Consider the following 17,105-nt stretch of genomic DNA (forward strand, 5'->3'; position numbering starts at 1 on the left):
TTAGTCTTGACACATATTTTCCACCCTTTAATGCTATCGCCCAGCCAGTGACTCCACAGCATTGCTGGGAGCTGTTCTCAGGTCAGTGGAGGCACTGTTGTATAAGCTAAATGGAAGCACTTGGCAGGACCAGGATCTGCAACCTACTCATGCCAGGGAACCACAAGTGAGAAATTACCCAAACCAGTGACACCAGTACTACCAGTATGCTATGCAGTTTGCAGTATTGGAGAGTACCATTCAATTATTTTAAATGTGCATCCACAGGCTTCATCAATGGAGTTGACCCAAACGGAAGCACCAGGTAGGGAAGAACCATGCATATTGGGTTTGCTGACAGAGAGTATGCCTTTTCTTATAGGAATCTGAGGGGTTTTTGCAAAATGTAACAAACTGCAATTGGTATAAAACTCACAGCTAGTCACTACAACACTATATTGTGTTTTTGCAGAACATTAAGAGTGTTGTTCACTATGGCACAGTCGTCCCTCGCCACATCACGGTTTGAATTTCGTGGCTTCACTCTCACAGATTTTCAAAAATATATTAATAACTCATGCTCTTTTGGCCTGTTATTAGTAAAAAACTATACATATTTAAGGAAATGCTACAGATCTTTTGCCTAAATTAAGCACTTTTAAGCATAAAAATGGCTAAATGAAGTAAAAATACAAATATAAGGCATTTGAAGACGCATTCAAAGATGTGATGATGCTATATAGTATTCTACACTGGTCACTAGGTGTTAGTAATGTTACTGTAATGTTGAGTGAGACACACAAGCATCTGACTTGATTGCCAAAACAACAGGCTTTTATTGCAGGTTTGAATGATGTCAAAACGGGCACAATAATAACATAATAACCATAATAATAATCATAATAATAGCACGGGCTACTGTTGCGGCCACAGTCCATTCCAAGCTAAAACTCAACTCTGAACCCACGACATCACTTCCTGTCCTCCACATATGTGCGACACATTTATAGCAACACACATGAGTCTTATTTATGTTTAAAATAGTTTATTTTGTCTGATTATATCTACTATATTGGGTAATATGAGTGTAAAGGTGACTATAGGGGTGTTATTTTACTGTGTGTCTACCATGCTCTAATAATGTTAAAAACCGTATTTAGAAGGTTGTAAACAAGTTTTTTATGTTCTAACTAAGAAAATGTTAGATTTATAAACAAGGAATCCTACTTTATGGAAATTCACTCATCACAGTCGGTTCTGGAACCAATTAACGGTGATAAACGAGGGATTACTATATTTGATCTTATTCGCTTTCAAACTAATTTAATGCTCAATGGTGTATCCTGTCCTGTGTCTCTCTCCCATTAGGCCATTCACAGAGCACAGAGCCTTTTCTAAGTGATGTGGACCTATCCAGGGTAGTCTGCATTACCCCCCTATACAAGACCCTGCAAGAGATCCAGCAGTCCTTGCAGAATTTCCCCCCAGCTCATCCCAGGCGACCTCTCCCTAACGGTACACAAACACACAAATAGAAGGACTAAATCCACGAAAGGAGTTTAAATAAAGTGATTCTCCTTCTTCTTACAGTGATTTGTGATTCATCCCAGGAGAACCCTGAAGTGCGACTTATTCCAAGCGCCCTCGACAGCCTCTCGGCTCGGCACTCAGCTGTCTTCCTGTTTGGTTGCCGGGTGATGAAACTCCTTGAAAAATGGTCCTCTGTGTTCCCCTCCGTGCTCCTCATGCCAGCCAAGTCTGTCCCGCTTTGGTGCTGCGATAACAGTTTGCTGTCACATTGCTCGGGGGACTTTTATTTTGACGCCGGTCGTCAAGTCCTTTATCTGTCAGAAACCAAGCTGGAACACGTGGGGCATTTTATCGCCACGATCCTTCAATCCATGGCCCACATCGCATCATCAGGTGAGTCTTAACAGCTGTGACAATCATCTTTGGAAAACGCAGCATATTATGTTTTTAATCCAGGACTGAAAGCCCAGAGCTTCATGCGAGCGCTAGATGAGGCCATCTCAGCTCTGAGCCTGCAGCTATTCAACATGTCTTCCACGCTGAGCACAGCAGAGGTGCGTATGTGACATTTCAAAGCCTTCACACTGCATCATTTGATTGCATCTTCTCTCGCCAGCAGGGTACATTTGGAGAGGAATTTCTCAGCATAACCGCTCCTACAGAAACACACTTTACTGAGGATCTTTTGGCTGCAAGGTGCATTTAAGGCCACAACCTAAAAGTTTTTACCTATTAACAAAATAACACAATGGCCGTTGTCTTTCAGGCTGGAAAAATACAAATATTCAATTTTAGAGCAACTCATTGAAAGCCTCAAAGTAAATCCAACTGAGGACACAGAGACAGGTAAGACAAAAACAACAGGGGAAATACAGTAATAGATGTCCACCTGTTATACACTACTTAATACCAGCATCGGGCAAAGTACTTTGAAAGAGTAATTAGTTGTTGTTAGGGATGTCCAGGAATCTCATCCGACTGATACTGTCAGCCAATATTGTCATGAAAATTAAATATTGTTTCATATTGGTATTGTTTTTCTGCCGATAATGATATTAAGTGAGGGACAGTCTGCCTAAATGCGGACAAAAAGGCGAGGCATTTGGCGACAAGAGTATAGGACAGAGTATATCTCAGAGATGTGTCGGCGATGCAAGGAGGGTGCGCAGGCCCAGTGGATTTCCTCAGCTACGTGACCAACGGGCCCCCTGCCTCCTGGCCCCGATGTAAATGTGCGGTGCACCTGTTTTTGAACACTTCACCTCCATAAACAGATAGCGATGACTGCATAAGATTTTTCAGTAGAGATGAGAGCAGTTCTGCACGCTGCAACTATTAACTCTGCACTTCAAGTAAGGAACTTTACCAAAAATTAAATAATAATGACCCTGTTCAAACTTTTACTGTTGCACTTGCACCTCTCTATAAAGAAGCACTGTAACCAGGTGTCCAAGGTACGGCCCAGGGCCCATTTTCTGCTCGCAGCTTGTACTTTGTTGTTTCTAATGAGATATATCATTAGATATAATACTGATTTGTCACCTGTAACACAAAGATTATATAGCTTATATAGATTATAAGTACAATATAATGATTGTTTTTAACATTTTTAATGTTCCGGTTGGCCACGGCCAAAATACTGGATTCCAAGATGCAGAGACGAGACAAAATTTATTACAGAAAGTGTCCCCAAAAGCAGCAAAAGACAAAAAGATAAAGTACAACACAAAAAAAACGGGACCCAGTCACGGGAGGAAAAATTACTTGAACTAAAGGCGCTGCTGTACGCGGAGGAAAAATAGCAAGGGAAAAAAAGTCAACTCTTACAGAAGGTGCTGCTGACAAAACGAGCAGCGAAAGTACTAACAAAAATGCACTGCTGAAAACCAAGCAGGAACAAGTAGCTAAATGCTAGCAGAAGCCACTGCTGGAAGTACCAACCAGGGAATCAAAAAGTACTTACAAGACAAGAAAGTAGCGAACAACTGAGCAAGAGAGATGCTGGGAGGAGCAGGTTGTAGGCCAGGAGCAGGCAATGAGTGAAGCCAACCGCACAGTTTAAGAAGGGCCAGGTGGTAATTGCCAGCAGGTGTGTAAAGGTAGCTCCTCCCAGGCGGCTTAGCAATGTGCTGCAAGACACAGCAGACAGGCGGCATCAAAGAGCACACAGATCATGACATTTAATGTACACATCAAAGTGGCCTCCCACAGCCTTACATTTTTTCTGGATGCTATAGCAATAATTTGATTTTTTATTTCAGAAATTTATTTTTTAGATAATCTGCCAGTAGATTGCAATTTTATTTTTATTATTTATTTTGAAAATCCATCCATCCGTTTTCAATGCCGCTTATCCTCATTTTGAAAATCATTTAGTGGTAATAATAATAATAAAAATAAAAAATAACAAAGAGGATTTGGGGAGAAAAAAGGGTGTTCTTTTTACGCGCAAAAACCCTACCGAAACCATAGCCCAAATACTGACGGACTGTTCCGTGGGTTACCAATCTTAATTACCATACGTATCTATCTATTTTTGTCATTGAATTTTTTTTTTTTAATCAGAGATTTTTTTCTTTTTTTTTTCATGAAAGTTGCTACGCTACGCTCAGCAGTTTTATGTTTTGCATTTTTTGTCTTGCTGTACCCAAAACGAACCAAACCGTGACCTTAAAACCATGCCTATGGCGTACTGTTCCACCCCTAATATACAGTACAACATGCACACAATAGTTTCCAATATTTTCATGAGGAACTACAAAGAGGACTCATTGGCCACAACATAAGGCATATTTAAAAACAATTTAAAGCGTTATACCACAGGGTCCTTAATTGGTTGTTTGTCTTATAATCCATGCTTGTTAGGGCTTGTTTTGCTTTGGTGCTTTTCCCAGTGAAATGTATCAGCTTTCATCAGTTGTACATTCTAATTGTTGTTATCAGCCTTCATGGTCGAGTGCAAAACAGTCCCCCAACCCCAACACACAACCAACTGACACCAGCTGATGAAATATATTAATATGCAGTATTTATATGTTTATCACTGGCTGTGTGCGTGTGTTTGTTTGTGGCTGTCACTTTGTAGATTGTGATACTAGGATAAATTGCGCCGTGATTATGCTGCAAACCAATTTCCCCGCGGGCACAATTAAAGTATCTATTTGAAAGTAAAGCAGCTGAAAAGTCGACGCTGGTGCCCGCTGTGATCATTTCTAGAAGCCCAGAGGCCTGGAGGAGGAGATGCTTAGTTTGTTTGACTAATAAGAGCAGGACACTTTATTGCTGATGGAAACAGTTTTGCTGTATCAACATTACGTGCAAAACGCTTAATTGCTTCAATTAATTCATTATTTTGTGATCATATATTCTGTTTCATACAGATGACAGCAAAGAGGCACATGTCAGCAAATATGATATACTGAACAACAATAATAATACCACAACTATGGATGTGGTATAAATGTGGAAACACTCAACATTAAAGTATATATTCTCAAGGGTCAATACCACAGTACAGAAATTAAACTTGGATATACTTTAGAGTAGTCAGTATACTGTAGATTCATGCCCTTTAAAAATAAGTCAGCAGACAGCTATTAGTGTCTAAATAGCCAGCAATAGAAGTGAGCACATCAAACACTGAACATGACATATTGTGTCCTAAGTGTCAATACTTTTTCATTTTGGTGTTTTTTAAATTATTTTTTTTTATCATCTTATTATGCTGCATTTGGCCCAGTTTTCCAAGGAAGGGCACATGTCATATAGTACATCCTGGGATTCGTGTTTTATCTCATTGAACGGTGGCACCTCAGTGCCGGCAGCACTCATGCAGCCCCAGACGCTACCGCCACCAAGCTTGACTTGTCGGCAAGACACAGTTATCTTGCTGCTCACTTGTGTTACCAGCTATTTAGACAATAATGGCGGTGTGTCGCGATGAACGCGATTGAATCTACGAGAACGAGACGATATTTTAATTTTAAGAAAGGTACAATGAAAAAACATCACTGGATAAACACACTTTTTTACCGTCACAAAAGTCACCGAACAATGCAGTTGTCTTTTGAAATGTTTATTGCCTCACAAATTGCCAACGTTGTTTGAGACAAAATAAACCACTGTGTGATAATATGTAATAACAAATAACAATATATGATAATAATGCGATATTTCCTTTAATATGTCATCTTTCACTCGGTAAAGTTGCGGAACTGGTATTTGTGACACGTATTTTCTCACAAGCAATTTGTAGTCTGTCAAACATTTGAATCGTTTCTTGAAATGCTGGCTTTTCGATAGGGGTGTCAGTATTAATAGTTCCAGCTTGTAGTTGAACAATGCCAGCTCACTGTTTTGGTCTTATCTACTTGTCTTTGTTTAGTGTTCTCTCACTACACTGCGGTTCACCTTTCACAGGTTCGCCCTTTCATTTAAGCCCTTTCATTTCTTTTAAATGCAATTTTGCACTTTTTTTTAAACAGCGTATGAACGTGCATTGAGTTCTGCTTCCTTGTGGTGTATTAGAGCGACCAATCGGTGCTCTGTTGCTTTGGTCTGTTATTGTATTTACTACTACCACCAGTAGAAGCTGTTGCATACTTATGTGAGAGTTTGAGGACATGTCCAGACATGTCCACTTCATCTCAGTATGTATTGAGCCACAACATTCCTGATTGGCTAAGAGAGAACCATTGTGTTCTGTGTTCTGATTGGCTGTAGAGCATTGTCAATCAATCTCCATCCTGCTGGGCCGCCTATTTCCTGTTGTATGATTGCTAGCTGCTAGCAATCGTACATGCTGAATAAAGGCAGAAGTTGCGGGGCTGTAGGGCGCCTGGAATACGGTAAATGAATCTTCGGTTCATTGAGGACGAGGAGGACGAGGTGTTTTAACAAGGATACGAAAGTGTTACAGCCTAACGGCGCCAGGACAAGCTACGATCAAAGGAGTGAGTCATAAGTTGATCATTAACTATTTTGTGAATCTATATATATATATATATATATATATATATATGTATATATATGTATATGTATATATATGTGTATATGTATATATGTGTATATATATGTATATATGTATATATATATATATATATATATATATATATATATATATATATATATATATATATATATATATATATATATATATAATAAAAATGGTATACATACACTGTGTGCACAATTCTGAGGCAATTTGCATTATTGATTATTAGTTTTATTATTTAACAATAGCAGTGCTCATTGTGCTCACAGTGTATATTTAAAGACACATTTTTGTGTTACCTTATGTTTTTTGCTCTGTTTTTTTCAGTTTGCCGTTATTTTATTTCTGCAATGAGCCACCAGGAAGGCAAGGTGTTTTCAGGCTCTGTTTAATCACGTTTCATCTCAATGAACCGTAGCACCTCAGTGCCAGCAGCAGTCACGCAGCCCCAGACCATGACGCTACCGATTAGACAATGATGGTTGTCTGTTGAGTCATATTGAATAGAATAGAATATTGAATAGTAGTACACAGACTACTCTAAAGTAGGGTTGTGAACGATAAAACGATGCGACCGGATGTCCACTTTGACGGGCAAACGATTTGGCTGTGCGGTAGAAGCCTCCTGTATCGATAAGAATCAGCCATAAATTTTTAGATTAATCGATTGTGGAGACATGCACCGGGTATCGGGAGAGAAAAACATCTTTTATGAAATGCGAGAGTCCGGGTTCCCGGCGAAAGGATTGTCGCACATGCTCCGTAGCTTGCCATGACTGAATGGATGGATGTAAATAGCAGCAGGCACGCTAGCTAGCGGCTGCCTGGCACTCCTCCTAGCTCGCCACCACCTAGCTAGTCACCAAATTAAAGTTTGGAACAGCTTTGCATTTTACAAGAAGGCTGCAAAACTTGAGCAGCCAGACCAACAGAGGCGAGTATGGTAACTTTTTTGCTTTGTAACTTGTAATGTTTTGTAATGTTCTTGCACCTTTGTTACCTACCTGGAGGGTTAACAACCCTATGAATCGTATCGTAACGTGTGTATCTAGATTTGAATTTACCAGTATAGCCCTACTCAAAATATATCCAAGTTTACTAATGGTATTGTCCCCTTAGAAGATAAATAGAGGCAGGTGTGGTTCATTTTGACCATTGTGACTTAATAGCATGTATCCTTTAAAGGGAAACCTTTCGAAATACTTATTCTAAAATAGGATATTATGTATTTTTTTGCTCTTCCGGTTGCATGTTTGAAATCCAGGCATGGAGGGGTACCAGAAAGGTCCCTATTGCATGTAACATGTACAACGGTCTACCTTTTTTCTTGGATTGGTTCTTGGAAGGGCTGAAATTTGTGAAATCGATTTGTTTCACAATCTTTTCAAACACATTAGAAAGTTCCGCATTGAATAATGATAATGGACCCATTCAAATAAACAAACACGTCAATTTGCAAAATGATAATGGAGGTCTGAGCCAACAGGGCGTCCAGGGGTAGTAAATGAGAGTGAAGTCAATTTGCAGTGCTTTCATTTAGTCAAAACAGGTTTTAGTTCCGGAAGAATAGTGTTGGATGTAGTTCATGAGTGTAATGACACACTGACATGGGGGTCACTCTACTTTGAGATATGCAATTATCATATTTTATTGACCTACTATCAATATAAGGCTTCTCACATCTTCAACTGTGGCATCTCCTACCAGCATACGGGACTCAAGCAGAGGTATGGCTTTTCCTAATCTTAATTTGATAACTCAACCTCTGGGATGCAGTCCATTAAAAATAGCTGTCTTCCAGCTGGAGGAAGAGATGGACCGCTTGAACGAGGTTTTCTTGGAGCTCAGCATGCAGCTGCAGAGGAGTGCTCATGAAGAGGGAGAAGACGAGGTTGTAGTAATTAACCGGAAAATTACACATAAACATGTATTGCACATACACGTAATGTTACACTGTATACCGTGCTTTTATGGATGTTTTTATGTGAAAAAGTTGTGCACATACCAGTAAAGTATTCTGTGGCCAGTGAATGTATTTATTGTTTATCTTTCATCGTTTTACACAAATAATTACAGTTCTGCTGCTGAGCGTCCAAAAACACAAACACATTATCATTAATAACAAACACTGTGTGGTGTGTCCTGTGGCAGAGGGCATCGTCGTCAAGCCTGGGTCGTAATGGAACAATCCCGCTGGAACTGAAGAGACGCTCCATATCGCAGCGCCTCAATCAGCTCCAAATCACATTAGACCGGATCAGACAGCAGCAGCAGGTTCAGTGATGGGGTGAGAGGCCACACACATGCATGCACCACCACCACCACCACCACCACTCAGCAGGGCCAGGAAAAGAGAGCTGTGCTGGCAGGCAATGTTTGTGATTCCTCCTGCAGTATTCCAGCTGGCAGCAGCCAGGGCCAGCAAACAGCAGAGACTAGAGGTCTTGATAAGTGCGACCTTGAGAGTGGTATTTCTGAACAACTAAATGACTAACACTGTCCAGAGCTCAAACTTTGACACGTTCCTGGACTACCACATACCAAAGAGTCCTTTAGATCACAGTTAAAAATACACACCTAACACAAAAGACAAACATGTGATACATGCTCTCGCAACATCAGCCACACCCGCCAGGTCTAACATATAAAGGAATACTCGGGCCACACTGAAAAAGTCAGAGTAAAGTTAAAGAAAAAAAATGAGAATGTGTAACTTAAAGAGAAAAAATTCAACTTTAGGAAAATAAAGCAGTAATATTATGAGGAAAAAATACAGAAATAAAATCATAAGCTTATGACCATAAAAAATGATGACATATTTTAACTACTTAAATAATGTATTTATTATCCTGATTAATGTATTGCAGGTCTTTGATTGATGTGGGAATTGACTTAATTACAAATGTATTGTCATTTTGCATCTTCATTCTTTTATTATATTAAATTATAATTCTTTTATTATATTAATTTTTTTCTTTTTTCTTACAATCTTAAAATGTTTTCTCTTCATATTTTATACTTTATACATTTTATATAATTACAAATTGATTCTTATATTACATTTATTTCTATAAAATAGTAGCATTGTTATTCTCTTAATATTATGTGTTTTTTTCTTATAACTCAACTTTTTTCATCAAATTAGATTTATTTCACAATCTAAATTTTTTTTCTGCTTCATCTTAAATTACACTTCTAAGATTACAAATTAATTCTCATCATATTACATTTCTTACTATAAAAATATTATTGTACAACTTTGTCTAATCTTTTACACATCTTCATTGTCATAACATTGAAGCTTTTTTGTAACTTATTACAACTTAACCAGTCCAGGGTGGACCCCGCCTCTTGCCCGAATTCAGCTGGGATTGGCTCCAGCATGGATGGATATTCTCGTAACTGTACAGCTTTTTCTTGTAATCTTTAGACTTTATTTTCCTTTTTAAAAATGTACCTTTTTGTACATAATTTGTTTGTAATATTTAATATATATATAATATTATGACTTCATTATCATATTATGACATTGTTTTCCACACGGTGGTCTAGTCGTTAGCACGTTGGCCAATACAGGAACAGCCTGGAGATCGGGAAGACCTGGGCATTTCTGTGTGGAGTTTGCATGTTCTCCCCGTGTGCGCGTGGGTTTTCTCCGGGCACTCCGGCTTCCTCCCACATTCCCAAAAACATGCAGGTGAGGTTAATTGGCGACTCTAAATTGCCCATAGGTATGAATGTGAGTGTGAATGGTTGTTTGTCTATATGTGCCCTGCGATTGGCTGGCGACCAGTCCAGGGTGTACCCCGCCTGTCGCTCGAAGTCAGCTGGGATAGGCTCCAGCATGCCCCCGCGACCCTAATGAGGATGAAGCGGTATAGACAATGGATGGATGGATGGATGGACATTGTTTTGTAATTTTTGACTTATTCCCACAATTTTATGACTTACCTCTCATTATTGGTGTAATTAGGCATCTTTTTTCATCTAATTGTATCCTTTTTTGTTCGTGTGGCCCTTATAGACCTTTGTGCTAATGAGAGCCTATAGTTTATGAGATGATGTCTATATATTCATACAGTGTAGACTACTAATATGTCTTGTTTAGAAATGTGGTGTGTGTTGTCTTTTCTACCATTCTAATGTACGATTTGTAAGTACAGGCACAATTAACGCAATAAACTTGAAGTGAATGAATAGAAATATAGCCTGTGTGTGTGTGTGTGTGTGTGTGTTCCCTGTCATAAAGGGTGATGACCAGCATGTGTCCACGCATAATTCATCATTTCACAGCCTGTTATACAATTCACCTCCACTGTTGAAGAACCCTGACTGGCTCTAACATGCTGGCTCATTCCAGGACCTCTGCTTTGCTGTGGTTGCACGGCCAGCAGCGAGCTCATGCACAGGCTTCTAATACAGCAAGCGTATTCCTTCAGGGTGTGTGAGCCAAATCAGAAGGTCAGACAGAGCAAGTCTTCACTGACTATCAGTGTTTGTTTGGGGCCCGGTGCCGAATTCCCCCCCGGTGGAATCTGGCCTGCCCTCCAGCTCTTTGTGTGTGTTTGTGCCCATTGCACACTTTATCAACTCGATTAGCTGCAGTGCGCTTCTGAGCTGGCCTCTGTGTCTCTATATGTGTGCCTGTGTGTGTGTGTGTGTGTGTGTGTGTGTCACTGTGGGACTGGATCTGAGTAAGGCTTTTGTATTGCTTTCATGATTATATTTTCTGTGGTTGTTTACAGACACACAGGTGTTTTTATATACTCAGTGGATGTGTGACTACATACAGTATATGTGGCGATAACCATAGAGCCAGAGATGGCACTTACTGTGACATCGGAAAGGATTTTGCTGTTCAGGAAAATGTATTGAATACCTTTATTTATAAAAGGCCACTTGGTAAACCGTATTGCATATACTTCCAATTCCCGCACCTTAGCTCTTCAAGCCTGGGGACTCCCAGGGCCCGCCCACGTCGCTTCAAGCCTATCCCGGCACCACGTCTCAAACCACCACCACCAGTACTTCCGCTCCTTCTCCAGTTCCTGTCCTGGCGTCTCCCATACACCAGCCTGCTTTGCCTGGAGGCCTTTTCCTGGCGTCTTCCTCATGCCAGCGTGCTCCTTTTCAGTTCGTGTCCTGGCTTTTTCCCCATGCCGGCGTCCTCAACCTGCAGTTCCTGCCACAGCTCAGCTAATGCAGCCTCCCCGCCGGGCATGCCGTCCCCGCCGTGCTGCGGAGAGGCTTCGCGGCTCCTCCACGCATCCCTTTCTTTACTGTCACTCCCTGAATGTGTCCCTGTGTGACAGTTCATTTATGTTCCCTTTTAATATATGAAATATTCTATTTATAATCAGGAATCCTGCTTTGTGGAGATTCACTTATCTCGGTCGGTTCTGTAAACAATGAACCACGATAAACGAGGTATTGCTATACAATACTGTAATTGACACAATAAGCACACCATTGATTACTGCTTGACAACCACTCTGTCGTTACGGTGCCAATGCCAGATTTCCAGATTTATTAATCAATAATGTTGGTGGACCAGTCTGGACACTTCTCATGCTGTGTTGGTTGTGTGTTCATTTTCATGTAGTAGTCGTTGACGAGCTATACTTACTTACAGTCCATATTCCCAGCTTTCCCAGCATGAGATTAACATTTCACTCTCACCCAACATGTGTGCTGTAATCATGTTATAATCTTGAAATCCTTCCAAATCCCTGGAAATCTGCTCGAGGGAACATGCTTGAACATGCGTGAACATGTGGTGAGCCACAACAGTTGGAGACATTCACCAAGGAAATGTGCCTTTGGGGGGCACATGACTTCCAGTTCCGTGTTATGAGATACTTTAGGCTGACTGAGTTGTCAACATTGGTTCGTTTTCTTGTTTAGCGGAGAGTAAAGTGTTGATTCAACTCATCTTCTACTTCAGTCTCATCAACCACACGTTACACAGCATGTTTCATCTTTTATTGTAAACGTCTGTACTTGCTGTGTGAGACTGCGTTCACCACGTGCTGAGCACAGTGTGTGTATGCTGTCACAAAGCAGGGCCTCCTTCTGCATGGTCGCCATGGCATCACCGCATCACTGTTGCTATGGTTCCCCTATCTCCAGGATGTGGCTGCCATATTTAGTCCCCTGGCCTGCTGCCGATTTAACACAAGAGTGCACTCAGACACATTTTTGGTCCTCATGTTAAAACGCGGCAACGCACACGTCAGCAGTTTCTCGCGTTTTGCAGCTCGACATGAGAGCTAAAAATAGAAACTGGGATGTATGCTCAACTCTTCCGATTCTTCATCTGTTCTCAGTCCCGCCATGACTTCACATAGATTAGCTGCCAGATTAAACAATCTAACAATGAGGCCACTGCAGCTCCTGAGAACACTTCACAATTGCCTCATTCTTTTTTTTGGGTCACAGAGTTGACAGATTACATAATGACACACCACGCTAATCCACATCTGCTGTGTCTCAAAAGAAATAGGTTTGAATTTAGAACTATAAGATTACTACTAAGTAACTACTCTGCCACTACTAAGATGACGCTGCTGCGTACACACTGGAATGATCCCCTGTCAATCACAGAGATAACATATGCAGTACAGACAGGCGACCATTCACACTCACAGTCACACCTAAGGGCAATTTAGAGTCTTTGGACGGAAGGGAAAATCAAGTTTTCATAGACTAAATTAATTACACCTTTTATCACACATGTTTATTTTATTAGTTTATTTTTTATTAATTTTTTATTTATTAATTTATTTATTATTTATTTTCTTTATGAAATGTCTCCCCCCAAACGATCACTAATATTATTATTATTATTATTATTGTTGTTGTTGTTGTTATTATTATTTTAGTTTTGGAGGGCATGCATGACCTACCAGTAATCTGCAACAAATAAAATGTCCAGAGAAAGAGCTAAACCAGATGATGTTAAAGAAAGTTATATAACATTGAACAACTGTTCAATGTAAAAAAAAAAAAAAAAGAGTATTTTTCATTATGCTGGATGTACTACAATATACCCCTAATTTCCACTACACTGACACTAACACACATATGCCTTTATAAAGAAAATAATGCAAAGTTTTGATTAACATCGTCAGGGAGGTTGTGATTATGTTTATATTATTGTGGCTGTGAGAGTTATTGATTTAACGTTATGTTTATCATTGTTAATGTAGGTCGCAGTGGTTGTTTTGTATTTTTCCAAATATTTGAAGCCAGCATGTCATGCAAACAGGCCCAGCTGACTTGCAAATGGCACCCAGTAAACACAGTTAGTGTAGGTGGGAGTCGCTTGCGCATGCGCACTCGCGTGGTTAAGTGGAAAAACAAAAGGAAGAGAGAGGAAAGCCGCGCGAGGGAAATGTCCTCCTTTAAATGGGAGCGGTTTGACTTTAAACAAGCGTTATTGTTATTATCCCTGCGCTAATTATCACATTCAATGACTGTTTTCGTTGTGTGTGGAGTACAAATCTCAGAAGACGTCAAGAAGGTCTGCAGAGACTCCACAGGTCGTCGCTTTTGGAATCATGCCAACTGAATGACCACGCTACGGTGAGCACCTTTAAGTTGACTTCATGGCAGAAATAATGAAGTTAGACGATGTATGGACCCTTAGTTTAGCGTAAAAGTCACGTCTTTTACGTTTAAAAGAGATTTCCTGTCACCTAGAAGAAGAAGGTTGTAATTTACGGCTTCGAGGACGGAAGTGAGCAACCGAGGAAAGGCGCTGTCCTCGGTGCTGAAGTGTCTTCAGGGACAACGCGCACCTAATTGACTGTGGGACAGTGAGTGTCTCCTGCCAAAAGAAACGCGTCAACTTGAGCTCCAGTGTCTCCAGGAAACAGCTGAACATGCAAAGACATCCAGGCCGAATTCATCTGACAACTTTGCTGTTTTTGGTTTGTGTGGGTGAGTATGAACACAAAAGTATTTGTAAAGTGTTTTGATGTTGCTGTCTTTATGCATACACGTGAAATACAACGTAAAAGATGGGCTTAAAGTTAAAAGTATACACTTTCAACTTTAATTCAAGAAATTGCACAGAAACACATCAGACTTGCATATGCTGTCATTAAGCCCATTTCCAGGGGCTCAAAAGTATCTGGGCAATTGGCATGATTGTAAATATAAATAGAACTTTTACTTTTAATGCTCCTGAGAGTTGCTTTGACCGGTCTTGCCAAAGTTGTACTTTGACATTAAAACAAGTACCAAAACAGCAACTCCAATGGTGCTCTAATAGTGGAGACATTTTCATAGTGCTGTTAAAGCTGTAAAAAGTATTAGTGTTGATTAGACGAGGAGATAATGTATGTTAGCAACACCAGCATAGTTATGTGAGCGACAGTGCTAACATTCACAGTCACATTTTCACAGCTGGGTTAGCCAATTCGCTGAAGAAAAACAAAATGATCAAACTTGCATCTCCCACAAACTGTCACTGACTGATGGATATTTGGCAGAGCTTTATTTTAAGATGTGTAGCGAAGCCTTTTTTTTCTTTCTTTTTTTTTACAAAACTGTCCTTTGTGAAGTGGTGGGCTTATAGACAGATTTGATGTAGTTAGGGGTGGGTCAGGCAGTCCATGAGGAAGTAGGTTTGCCATTAATGACGTCATGAAAACTGTCATGAAAGTGGCAGTTTGAGCACCTCTTCTCTCAAAAGCAGAGTGAGGTTGATGATAAACTTTTCGCACATTTGGTGCTCATAAACAGGTTCACTGCGATTACTGCGACAACGTCATCAAAAAGTCCATTTTGGAGTAATAGGCGCCCTTTGAGGGTACAGAGGTAGTAAATTTAAGGCAAGTCATTGTTAGGAATGGAATGTTGAATATGAGTACTGCAACATGTATGTGCATATCTACCACAGAGAGGTAACATACTCACAAGACCTTTCACTTGGAACAAAGACACCCTGTTGTTTTTAATGAATCTCACACACACACACACACGCACACACACACACACACCTACACACCTACACACACACACACACAGTTTCATTGAGTCACCCTATCTCCTGGCTGAGGTGCCCACCCTCATACCCCAGATTGGTTGAAACCAAACCAGACCAATACACCAACAGTTAACGGGAATCATTGGGACCGCCTCCACAGCAGGCATATGAGGAAGAGGGTCTCAGTTTCACTTTAGAGATTGCTTTCCCGGACCTTGGCTGGGGCGGGGGGACGGGCTGACCATTCTCTGCCATTGCAATTGTTTGTTTCTACTCCTTTTAATATTAAATCATAAAGCTTGCTCGAGACTCTTAGCATTGTTTCACAGCTGGTAGAACAAAAGAATCTGGGTGTACTTTGGCCTGCTAAGAGGGCAGGTCCTAACATCATTGTATCTCATCTGTGGAACTGAAGTTGATGAAATGTGTCTTAAAGCAATTTAGGCAAACCAGAGTGTGGCAGGGGCACTTCTGATTCAGCGTCAACTCGTCTGTAGAAGTACAACATGACGTGAGCTGTGCTATATTTCTTTGTAGTACTAGTAATCAAGCATCACCTCGTTGGCTGAATTACCGGTAAATAGGACTCCTGTGTTCCTTGCCCACCTGAGGGTAACAATTGCAACTTTCCACATTGCAGTAGTCCAGTGGTTCTCAATCATTTTCTATCATGCCACCACTGGGGGACAGAAATGTTTTCGCACCCCCACGCCCAATTTGAAATACTATTGAGAAACTGATGTATTTATTTATCTGTACTGTACAGACTGAACTTGAAACTGAAACCAGCGAAATGCAACATGGAGAGCAGTGAAGCATGCAACCGTATTAGCTGAGTACAACACATTCATACATGTTGGCAGGTCTGCACTAATATTGAAAGTCCTTCCTGCCTCTCACGCCCCTCTGACAGTCGCCCCCCCCCTCTATTTGAGAAGCGATACATGAATGACCTCTTTGTGGTTTATTCACAGGATTTATGTTTCATTTTTCACCCCTTTGTGTGCTTTTTTGCACTCTTCCTCTCAGTGGTTGCATTAGAAATTGTCATGTTCTGCATTCTGCTCTGCTGCCCTCTGCTGTTTTTGTGTTGCAGCACATCCCTGAACATGACCCAGACCTAATCACACACACCTGCAGCTCATTACCTCCTCCCTTCTTAAGCTGCAGCCAAACAATCTACCAGTGCCAGATTGTACTCCTTGACTCCCTGACCTCCTGTTCCTTGCTCCCGCTTAGCCCGGCTTCTTGTTCCTTACCCTGCATTCTGGCTCCCTTACCTGCTTGTTCATTCAGCCTTGTATCCAAGATATCTCCTGTCAGGTTTGCCTACAGTGTTTTTTGTTTGTACTTTGGTTTTTGTTCCTGACAGCCTTTTGCTGTCAGTGTTTTTCGTTGGTTAACCGTTAGTGGATTTTCCTTAGTTGTACTTTTACCTTGTGGACTCTTTCTGTTCCATATTAAAGTATTTTTGTTACTATTTTTGACTCTGGTTGTCTGCATTGGGATCCTGATTCCTGTCGTGGCTCCCACCACGCCTGACAGAACAATCTGGCCAAAATGGATCCCGCAGACATGGAGCACTTCCGCTCGGCCCTGGCACATCAAGGC

The 17,105-nt window shown here is 40.7% G+C and overlaps 1 protein-coding gene across 1 annotated transcript in view; it reads left to right on the forward strand.

The window, feature by feature from the left end:
* si:ch211-286b4.4 (zonadhesin) overlaps positions 1–13,312 on the forward strand; it is a 66,357-nt gene extending 53,045 nt beyond the window's left edge. Inside the window, exons 54-63 of the mRNA XM_054794877.1 lie at positions 45–166; positions 268–304; positions 1,348–1,494; positions 1,570–1,902; positions 1,966–2,063; positions 2,126–2,205; positions 2,276–2,355; positions 8,210–8,229; positions 8,304–8,396; positions 8,654–13,312. Coding sequence (XP_054650852.1) covers positions 45–166; positions 268–304; positions 1,348–1,494; positions 1,570–1,902; positions 1,966–2,063; positions 2,126–2,205; positions 2,276–2,355; positions 8,210–8,229; positions 8,304–8,396; positions 8,654–8,785 — 1,142 coding nt within the window. The 3' untranslated portion in view covers positions 8,786–13,312. The remainder of the gene's footprint in view (positions 1–44; positions 167–267; positions 305–1,347; positions 1,495–1,569; positions 1,903–1,965; positions 2,064–2,125; positions 2,206–2,275; positions 2,356–8,209; positions 8,230–8,303; positions 8,397–8,653) is intronic.
* The last annotated feature ends 3,793 nt before the right edge of the window (positions 13,313–17,105 follow it).

Source organism: Dunckerocampus dactyliophorus, chromosome 12 (genome assembly GCF_027744805.1).
Source record: "Dunckerocampus dactyliophorus isolate RoL2022-P2 chromosome 12, RoL_Ddac_1.1, whole genome shotgun sequence".
Lineage (NCBI taxonomy): Eukaryota > Metazoa > Chordata > Actinopteri > Syngnathiformes > Syngnathidae > Dunckerocampus > Dunckerocampus dactyliophorus.